Genomic DNA, 10,303 nt, shown 5'->3' with positions numbered 1-10,303 from the left:
TGTCCTGGGACATCCAAACCCAAAACACATGTTACACCAGGACTGTGTGGTAAATAGGTATGATTCATGCTGATAAAATTGAAACAGTAATCAATATTGATACAGTAATTAATATTTGGGAATAATAAAACAGTTAAAAGTTATAATGTCAAGAAAGAAAGGGAGAGGAGGGACTCCACCCCCCTTCCCTGCCGATGTTCAAGGACAGGAGGAAAAGCAAGAGATAACAGTTACTAAAAATTAACAGAAAGAAGGGAAAATCTGGTTGGCATTTTCCCAGGAAAATGCCCACTATAAGAGATTTATTGCTTTGATGTAAAATGTAGTAATATGTTAGTTTTGGCTTACATTGTACTGGCTTGGTGCGCATGTGTAACCCAAAGGTGAATTAAAGGACAAAGAGGAAGAGTAGAGCCTTCATCAGTGACGACCCCCAAAGACTTGTGCGACCACCAAAACGAGTGGTGGAGCATGCGCGGTAAAGGTGGTGGTGAGGGCGGAGGTAGAAGTGTGATGAATCAGAAATGGGAGGAGATGGCATTGACACATGGCATATAAGGGGGGGATCTTCACTTGGCAAGCTCGTAGGTGAGGTGGCAAGGGTCCAAGAGCCCTGCGCTCCGCACCCCGCGGTTATCTTTTGCTTATGCGCTATTATTGGAACCAAATTATCCCTTATTTTTAATCAAATTAATTGTCAGTATATATCTTCTAAACTATTCAATTAAAATTGCTGCTATCTGAAATATTGTTTGGGGTTTTTTTATGAAGGGATAATTGAGCAAACATAACAACCGGGAGACTTCAAATGCTGCTGTTTAAAGTTTAAAGGCGTGTTGGATAGAAAAAGGAGACAGAAGTGCTGAGAAATTCCTAGGAAAATGAAGGATAGTAGAGAGAAAGTATGGAGACTGGAGAAACAGAAAAAACGAGAATTATTAATGTTTTTTAAACATTTGGTGTCTATTCTAGAGCCTTTCTTCTTCTATTTGAGGTAAATATTTAAAAAGATCTAAAAAATGGGGGAATATTCAGCATTGCCATGGGCTGGCACAGGAGGGGAGATTTCCCCTGGAGAGAGGCTCCTATTGCAGGCAGCTGCAGATCCCTCAGCTTTGGCTGCACAGCAGCTGGAAATGCAAGTCCAGGAACTCTGTCCATGGCCAGCCCCAGCAGGTGACAGCAAGGACAGGGCCCTGGCAGCTCCAGGACATTTGCAGGGAGTGCCTTCAGCAAGTGCTGGGGGCTGGGACTGGGTGCAGAAAAGGCCCTGGGGGTCTCTGCAGCCAGGCTAAAGGAACAAAGTTTTGTTATGAATAAGAAGCTTGACTAGGCCAATATTCAAGCAGCAATCAATTTATTATTTAATATGGTAAAGTATGAGCAATACAGCACTGGCTGCCATGGGGGAAGTTTTCCCTCCAACTGCACACCGATAATTGAGGGTTACAGGTATTTATAGGGGTACTCATTGTTACAAGTTGTGGTGAGGAACCAACCACCGACAAGTGAGTCCAAATAAAATGTAATTTATTAATTGATAGAGCAAGCAATAATAGGCAAATTAGAGCACTGGGTGCAGCCAACAAAAGGCTTGCACCCACCCGGGAGCGCTGGGTGTAGCCGGGGAGTCACCGCTCCACCATCGGCCCACGCCACTCCGCAGTTCAGTCCTCCTTTTTATCTGTTGTTGTTGGGTGTCCTTCCGGCGTTCTCTGCGTCTGCACCAGGAGTTGCTAGGGGGTCTTATTCTGCCTTCTGGTGGTCGTCTGGACGAAGGCTCCCGTCCTCTTCCTCGAGGTCTTACAATAGCTTTGACCATATATAGGCACATAGCTACATATAGTTACACATTTGCTTATTTAGCCTTTCAACATATTAGCTTCTGACAGTTTGTGGTTTAAGCCTTATGACAGTTATTTTGCAATATATTAGCCCGTTATATTCATCTTTCAACATATTAGTTGGTTACATCTATCCTTGCGGTTTTCTCTATTACTGGCTTTTCCCCCTCTTATAGTCTTTTTAGCAACTTGATGAACAAACTAAGACATTAACTCATTACACTCATCAGCTTTTTCAGCAGTTTCTATTTCCAATTTTTTTACTCATCAGCAATTTTTATTCCAAATTATTACATCACAATTCTATACAGTATTGTGATTTGAATTTCTCAGGATGTATTTTCAAAGGAGTATCCCCAGATGGTGATGGTCCAGTTTCCAAAAGAAGAAAGACGAATTCCATCTGGTGGAGTCCAGCTCTCCAGATGTGCCCACCTTTTAATTGCAGAGACTATAAATCTCATAACAGTGATGTCCAGCTTCCCTTTGGTCGAAAGCATAAATCCTTGAGGTGATGGTCATCTTCCTTTCTCAAAATGTTTTTCTCTGCTTCAATAAGGCCTGAGATAAGCATATTTCCTATGTATATATTCCAAAGCTATAGTTTCAAGGATACAAGTAATATTCTAAAATTCTACTTCAAAAGGTTATTATTGCAGAGCTTTTTTATGGATTAAATGCAAGCAAAAAGCAACATCCTTAACACCTTAGTTCCAATGCTCCTAAATCAACCAGAATTAATTGCAAACAAAAGATAGGTTCAAAGGCCTTTTTCCATGCTTTATTTTCCTCAGTTATTATTAGAATTCACAGCTCTCCCATTGTTGGGGTCCACACATTTTGCATTCGCAAGTACACACATCACCTGTTTGTACCTGACACAAAACACAGCTTTGCATCTCACAATGGTAGCAGCCAAAGAGGATCCACTCTGCTGGGCTGTACTCCAGTGTTCCTATGGGACATGGGTGCAGCTCATCAGGCGCATGCTGCTCCCTCCCTCCCAGCCAGCTCCCGTTGCACAACAGCCAGCCCCTGCCCTGCCAAAAAGCAACTTGGCTGCAGCTGGCTGAGAAGGATTCCCCCTCCTTCCTTCCCTCCCTTTTGCCCCTCTGCCAGCCAAAAGGGGAACCTCTGCTGCCTGTCTGGGCACCAGCTTCGGGCTCACCTGACATCCGGGTGTAGAATGTGTCCTGGAGGATCGTGCCGCAGCCGAAGTCGATGAGCTTCGCCTTGCCCATGGCCAGGTCGACGAGGACATTCTCGGCCTTGATGTGGCTGTGCAGGACACTGAGGCTGCTGCAGGGCCGCACGGCCTCCAGCACCTGGTGGAACAGCCCCCGTGCCATGGGCTCCGTCAGGAACCGTCGCTCGTGCAGGAAGTACCAGAGGTCCTGACAGCGCTGCGGACGCTCTGTGACGTCCTCAGGCACGAAGCACGAAGCCCTTGGGCACCTCGAACCAGTCCAGGAGCCACACCGCGCCGTGGAAGCCAGGCCGTGACACCATCCACAGCAGCACCAGCTCCAGGGGCACAAAGGCGCCCTTGCGCTGCGGGGGGACTGCAATGCCACCAGTGGGGCCGATGTTGCGCCATGCCTCGGGCAGCCCCTGCCCTGCCCTGCCGCGGCTCGCCATGGCCCGGCCCGGGGCGCTGCGCGGCCCCCACTCACTCCACGCTCGCTCCCCTCACTGCGTTCCAGCTGCTGCCCTGCCGGGCCTTGCCTCAGCCCTGCCCGGAACGCCCCGCCAGCTCCTCCCGCTGGCCCCGCTCACTCACCAGCCGCGCCCACTCCGAGATGCACTCCTGGGACACTCGCTTGCTGGCTGCCACCCTCTGACCTGGCCCTGTCTCTTACTGGGGCGCCGTCGGCGAGCTGGGTCCCGGAGTAAACGCTGCTGCAGCCACCACTGCCCAGCAGCGGGCCCTGCCGGTAGAGCTGCTCTAGGGGAGGCCTCTCCGCCCGTGCGGGCGGCACCGCGATCCCGCTCTTCTGCCCGGGGCACCCGCCCGCCCGGCGCGCTGCTGCTTGCCGAGCCGCCCCAGGCTGCGGCGGCTCGGGGCCGGCGGCCGAGCTGGCGAGCGGCGGAGCTCGGAGCGGGGCAGCTGCCGGCCACGCTGTTGGCCACAGGGCGGGAGCCGGGCGGCAGCAGGGCGGCTGCGGGCGGCACCGCGGCAGGGGCTTCGTTTGGAGCTGGGGCCTTGGCTGGGGCTGGGCCAGAGCCCGTGCCAGGCGCAGCCAAAAGACCGCGCTGCTCCGCCAGCACCAGAGCAAGTGGCTCTTCCAGCGGCGCCACAGCCAGGACGGAGAGACCCCGGCCGAGGCGGAACAACAGCGGGCCGGGCGGGGGCGGGCACGGGGTGGCCCCACCGAGGGGCGCCTTGCGGGACGCGGCATCAGCCGGGCTGGGAGAGGCGGAACACGGACGGCACAGGATGGGACGGGACAGCACGAGATGGGAGTAGAGTGAGTGTGAGAGGGAGAAGGGGATGAGGAGCGAGTGAAAAGTCGAGGGGGAAATCGATCGAGAGAAGCGCTGCTAATGCTGCTGCTGCCACTGCTGCTGCTGCTGCCGCTGCCGCTGCTGAGCCGCCGGAGCTCGCGGCTGTTCCTCCGTTGCCCCCACGAACCCGATGGAGGAGCCACCGCGCGCCCCAAGGAAGGAGAGAGAGAAACAAACAAATCACACCCCAAAGTAATTCCTATTAGAAAGGTAACCAAATAAAACAATGTAGCAATAAAGAAGAGTGTTGGCTTGTGGCTTCTTTCTTCTTTGTGTGAGACGAAGCATTTCATGGGGAAGAATTTCCTCTTCTGACAATTTTGCCAGAGTGGACAGGAGCAGAGCATTTAATTTTCAAGTAGGAAAGGGAAATTGTGTCAGTAATGTCATCTCTTTTCATCCTCTGTTGACACAGTTGCAGGCTGCCAAAAGACATGGTCTGCAGTGTGGAACTTGGGGCCAAGTTTCTTTTTCTGCCCGAGGATGAGGAGGGGAAGAATCCCAGAATCATGGACTTGTGGCATGGTTTGGCTTGGAAGCGATCTGAAAAATCCCATGGCTGCAACCCCCCTGCTGTGGGCTGGGGACCCCTTGCACTAGACCGACTTCTCTAGAGCTCCATGCAGCCTGGCCTTGAACACTGTCAGGGATGGGACACGCACACCATCTCTGGGCAACCTGTTCCAGGAGAGTCTTTTTTCTGAATCCCTTACCTGAACCTAATCTCTCTCCATTTGAGTCCATTCTCCCTTGTCCTGTCTTTGCCTGCCCTCATACAAAGTCCCTGTCCAGCTTTCTTGTAGGTTGCCCTCAGGTACTGGAAGGCCACAGCTGGATCAAGGCTGGGTCTCTTTCCCAGGCTGAAGAAGCCGAGCTGTGTCAGCCTTTCCTTGCAGGAGAGGAGCTGCAGCCCTGGCACCATCTGGGTGTCCCTGCTGGGCCCCTGCTGCAGCGTGTCCACGTCCTTGCCGTCCATGCCGGGGAGCCCGGCAGAGGCGGAGGCAGCGCTGCAGGTGCAGGGTCAGCGGCGGGGAGGAGACCCGGCCCTGGCAGCGGCTCCGGGAGCAGCGATTGGCGCTGGGCCGCCCGCACTGCAGAGAGCCGGGGCCCTTGTGCCGGCCCTTGTGGCCAGGGCGCCTTTCCCCGCCGCCCGCCCGCCCGCCCGCTCAGGGGAAATGCCCCCTGTGCCGCCCCTCAGGGCCGCCCCTCGCCGCTGCCCCGGGCGCTCCCGGAGCCGGCTGGAGGGGCCCAGGCCTCGGCCTCACCCTGCTCAGCCCAAGGCCTGGAAAAGCAGATTCAAACACCCACCCAGAAAGTGCCCCAGGATGCCAAGGTCAATCTTTTCTCTACAGCACGGGTTTGCTATCAGAGTCTGCATGGGATTATAAAATCATCAGGAGGAAAGAGCATGAACAAGTTCTGTTTTGGCAGTACCTCAGGGCTTTGAGGGAGAGGGTTTGTGGTGCTTACTCGCTCACAGGGACTCACAGAAAATATGAAATGGTAAAAATAGTCCAAACCCCTTAGAACTTGGAAGGAAAACCTGAGGCACTGGCAGCTAGCACCTCAGAAACACCTGGTTTTGCTCCTCTCTTGCACCTGAGATCTTCCTGGGCAGGGGCAATTCTTCCAATTGCATCAGCGTGGCCATGGCTAGAAAGGGCAGGGAGCAGATGGATTTAGCTTCTCCTGCCAGCCCTGAAATGCCAGTTGTCATTTGTGTGCACTGAGGATTCCGTTTCAGACTCTGAACTGGCGCAGCTGCTCCTTGGGCGCTGCTCACACGCAGGCGCGGCAGTGCTGCAGCAGCTGTCCCGCACTGTTGCAGTGTGATGCCATTTCCTGTTTCACCTATCCCAACCCCCCAGGTGTGCCAACCTTTCCTTTCCCCTTTGCCCTCCTGCTAAGAGCTGTCCATCAATCTTAACATTCCAGCAAGGGCGTCGTGTGGTTGGCAGAAGTTCAAAAGATGCCCCTCAGGTCTGGGCTCATTGGCCTGTCCAAGCATCTATATCCTTTGAGCCTTCTCCTCCTCCCACCTGGTTGGCCCTCACCTGTCCCTTCCCCTCCCCCTGTCCCTGGGGCTTAAAAGGACACGAGACCATGCGGTCTGGATTCTATTGGGAGCTGTTACAAGATTCAGAGGTCTACCATCCTGGAATAAAACTCTGGATTAAAACTCTACGATAGAATCCTCTCCTTTCTCTTCACCAACACCTGAACCTTTTCCACCAGAGGTAAACTGAGTTCCTACTATGCCTGGATTTGTTCCAAGTGCCCAGCTGCAGCATCCAGCCGGCCAAAGGTATCTCTGGGGTAAAACACCACAGCTGCCGCCTTTGGTCCAGCAGCGAGGCCAGACGAGGCCAGGCACCCCACACCCGGAAATATTGGGATTAATATTCCATACCGCACACAGGGAGGGCTCTGGAGCCTCCCCGGGGCCACCAAGGAGCACAGGAGGGAACGTGCCCGGGATCTGGTGCAGAACCGTGGGGTTGGGGGGATCCTTCGGTCTCTTTGATGGGGGAGGGAGCGGGGCAGATGGAATCAAGATGAGACAGGGATCAGACAGCCCCACACCAGGCAGCATTTTCTCCTCTGACAGCTCCTCTGAGCTGAGCGAGCTGGTGAAGCCTGTGGAGCAAATGAGACCCAGGAGTGAGGGAAGGGCTGGCTGGGAAGGAATCAGATAAAGCCTGTGTAGGCATTTCTCTTTCCTAGGGGCTCCTGGGGAGACAAAGGAGACAAGAAGGATGTCCCATCCCACAACATTTCCTGAGATATGCTTTGGTGGTGACCTTGGCAGTGTTAGTGGTCTCAGGTTATTGGGAGGACTCTATGATCTTGAAGGTCTTTTCCAGTGGAAATAGTTCTGCAATTCTAAACTTCCATTCCTGCTTTTGAAGGATGCACTCCCAAATAGACCCACATTTGTGTTTTTAAGGAATTTAGCATCTACCTTTCCTTGAAAGTAATAGGAATCAGGCTTTAAATGCTCTCGAAACACTTGAATTCCTTGATCTTAAGCTGTGTGTTTGAATTGAGGTGCTTTTGTACAGAAAGCTCTGACCATGGGATAAATGCAGGCAATTCAGCCACAATGGCACTTGTTTCATCTGCTTTTCTTCTTCCTTTCCCCATGGGTGGCTGATTTGGGAGTATTTGTCTTGTACTTTGAGTTCCTGCTCAGACTTGCTCCTGCATGTGCTGTAAAGTCTTCTCTACCCCTTTCTGCTGAAACATGCTTGCAGACTGGTGGGAATTGCTAGAGACAAAGTATTGGAATATTATCCCAATATTACCAGGTGGAATGTGCCTGGGCTCGTCTGAGCCTGGCTGCTGGGCCAAAGGCAGCAGCTGTGGTGTTTCACCTCAGAGACGCCTTTGGCTGGCTGCAAGTTGCAGTCAGGCACTCGGAACAAGTCCAGGCATGGTAAAACTCAGTTTACCTCTGATGGAAAGGCTCCAGGCTAGGTGAAGAGGAAAAGGAGATGGATTCTGCAGAGGTTTTAATCCAGAGTTTTATTCCAGGGTCACAGATGTCTGAATCTTGGTAACAGCTCTACAGAATCCCAACCGCATGGTCCCGTCTCTTTTTAAGCCTGGGGAAAGGGGGAGGGGAAGGGGTAGGTGAGCCACCAACCAGGAGGGAGGGGGGGAAGGCTCAGGGGACAATGACACTTGGACCAGCCAATGACCCAGGGCTGAGGGGCATCTTCTGAACTGCACCAACCAGAGGACGGCCTTGCTGGAATGTTAAGATCGACTGACAGCACTTAGCAAGGAGGCAAGGGGGAGGGGAAGGGAGAAGGTATTGCCACACCTGGGAGCTGAAACAGGAAATGGCATCACACTGCAACAACAAAGCTTACAAACCAGGCCCCAGTATGATTAGCCCAGTGTCCCTGCCTAAATCCAGGTATGCTTGTATTAAAAAGGAGCAAACTATTCTAACTCACTTGCCTCCTCACTTGCGCTGCCATGGGGGAGCAAAGGGGGTGAGGGGCTCTTTGCAGATGAGGGTCTCCTCCATGTGCTCCTCTTTTTTTTTTTTTTTTTTTTTTGTAGCTCATGGGGAATCCTGTGTGCCATTCCAACTCTTTGTTATCAAATGTGTGAAGGCATGGTGCTGCTGTAGCAGCAGCCTGAGTTCAGTGGGAACATGTCCAAAGCACTGGGTCCCACAGCAGTGGGCACGGTGAGAGACTTGCCTCTGCTGCCATGGCCATCCAGCCTGGGGAGAGCAGCTGCTGGGGCTTCCCCCATTCTGCCAACAGCAGTCTGCCTCCAGCATGTGGCCTGTATGGCCACGATTTTGCCAGAGTGTGGAAAATGCATTGTTTGAATGTATTTTGATGGTGTCTGACATCTCCTGACTGGAGCAGTTTGGTGGGCAGGACGCCCTGAGGGCAGGGCCATGGCAGGGATGGGTGGCTGGCACTGGCACTGGCACTGGCAGTGTTATTTTCCCAAGCAGGCTCCTGGTACAGCTGTGGGGGAGGGCACCAGCAGCTGTATCAGCCCAGCGAGCAGCAGCACATGGAGGAGACCCTCATCTGCAAAGAGCCCCTCACCCCCTTTGCTCCCCCATGGCAGCACAAGATGATTCCCCGCAGGGGAAGGGCTGCTGCAGGCTGGAGACTCCTGCAGCCAGGCCTTGTTGCAATCTCCTTGCTGCAGCTGTGCCTGGAGGATGTTGGCCTGCAGCAGCTCTGCTGATGCCCGGGAATGCTGCTGGGCTCAGAGAGGCAGAGTGTGTGCAAAAGCTGCATTCAAAGCGCTGATGGCGAGAGCCCGGAGCCGCTGGCAAGGGCAGCAGCTCTTCTTCATTCCGTGCAGGTGAGAGCCCAGCCTTGGAGCCTGTCCCTGGGGACAGGGAAACGCTCTGAGGGTAGGTTTGAATTTTCAGGGACAGTCCAAATGAGAATTGCTTTGAGGCAGGTGTTGTAATGTTGATTTTGGGTCTGTCTGCAGGAAAGAAAGCAGGAAAAAAACCCTTGAGCAACAAAGGAGAACTTTTCATGGCAAATTTACATCCTACAGATACACTGATCGTATCAGCCCACTGAATACTGGGGGCATCTAATGCAGAGAGCAAAGCTTCTTTGAATAGATAGGAGAGATAAGACTTGAAGAAATGATTTTGCAGATGCAGAAAAGGGGATCAGACCCACGGGTCCCATGGCTCAGGCTTACTTCTGCCAAATCAAGCATGATCAGTTTTATCTTTTCTGTTGGAGTGTATTTCAGAATGACCTGCCTATTGTGATATTACTGCTAAGAAATTTGGAATTGTCAGGAACCGCCAAGATCAGAAATATTTTGAAGCAGATCATGTCTATGTTGGGCTTGGGTGTCTCTGCAATAAAGAAAGCAGGGAATAAAGCCATGGAACAATGAAGCAGAGCAAAAGTGGAACGTTTGGATGGTCAATTTGTTCCCTACAGCTATTGGCCAGCTGAATTATGGGGTCATCTACTGGGAAGTGCAAAGCTTCTTTAACTTCCACCTCCTGGTGCCATTGTTTGTGTCCCAGCACTTGGTTTGATGTGAAGACAAATAAACAAAATCCCACACCAACAAGCTGCAACCCAGAAGTGAGTGGGAATTACAGAAATAAAGGCCTTGAAAAGTAGCTTTGGAAAGGGTCTATATCCTAGACAGTGTGAAAGCCTCAGGCCTGGCCAGGCTGGGCTTAGGGCTGGCTGCCCTTGGCAAGGGAATGGAAGGGGATGGAGTCGGGGTGGGGTTTTGCAGCCATGGAAACGAGAGAACCCTGGTGAGCGTGTCACAAAGGGGCAGCCCCAGGCTGGGCTGGTGCAGGTTGTGTTGACACAGCCCCAGTGGCAGCAGACGCATCCGGCTCTGCCTCTCTGTGCTGAGCGCTGGCGATTGGAGTCACCCGGCCTTGTTCAAAGGCTGGCACCAAGCTCCCGGTGCTGACTGCTCTG

The 10,303-nt window shown here is 52.8% G+C and overlaps 1 protein-coding gene across 1 annotated transcript in view; it reads left to right on the top strand.

Annotated features, from left to right (window-relative positions):
- The first annotated feature begins 9,135 nt into the window (after positions 1-9,135).
- The window catches only part of LOC143692718 (TOG array regulator of axonemal microtubules protein 2-like), a 33,370-nt gene continuing 32,202 nt past the window's right edge, over positions 9,136-10,303 (top strand). The window contains exon 1 of the mRNA XM_077172960.1: positions 9,136-9,191. Within this exon, the coding sequence (XP_077029075.1) occupies positions 9,136-9,191 (56 nt within the window). The remainder of the gene's footprint in view (positions 9,192-10,303) is intronic.

The sequence above is a fragment of the Agelaius phoeniceus genome (assembly GCF_051311805.1).
Source record: "Agelaius phoeniceus isolate bAgePho1 chromosome W unlocalized genomic scaffold, bAgePho1.hap1 SUPER_W_unloc_2, whole genome shotgun sequence".
Classification (NCBI taxonomy): Eukaryota; Metazoa; Chordata; class Aves; order Passeriformes; family Icteridae; genus Agelaius; species Agelaius phoeniceus.
This window is presented reverse-complemented; position numbering and strand designations above follow the sequence as displayed.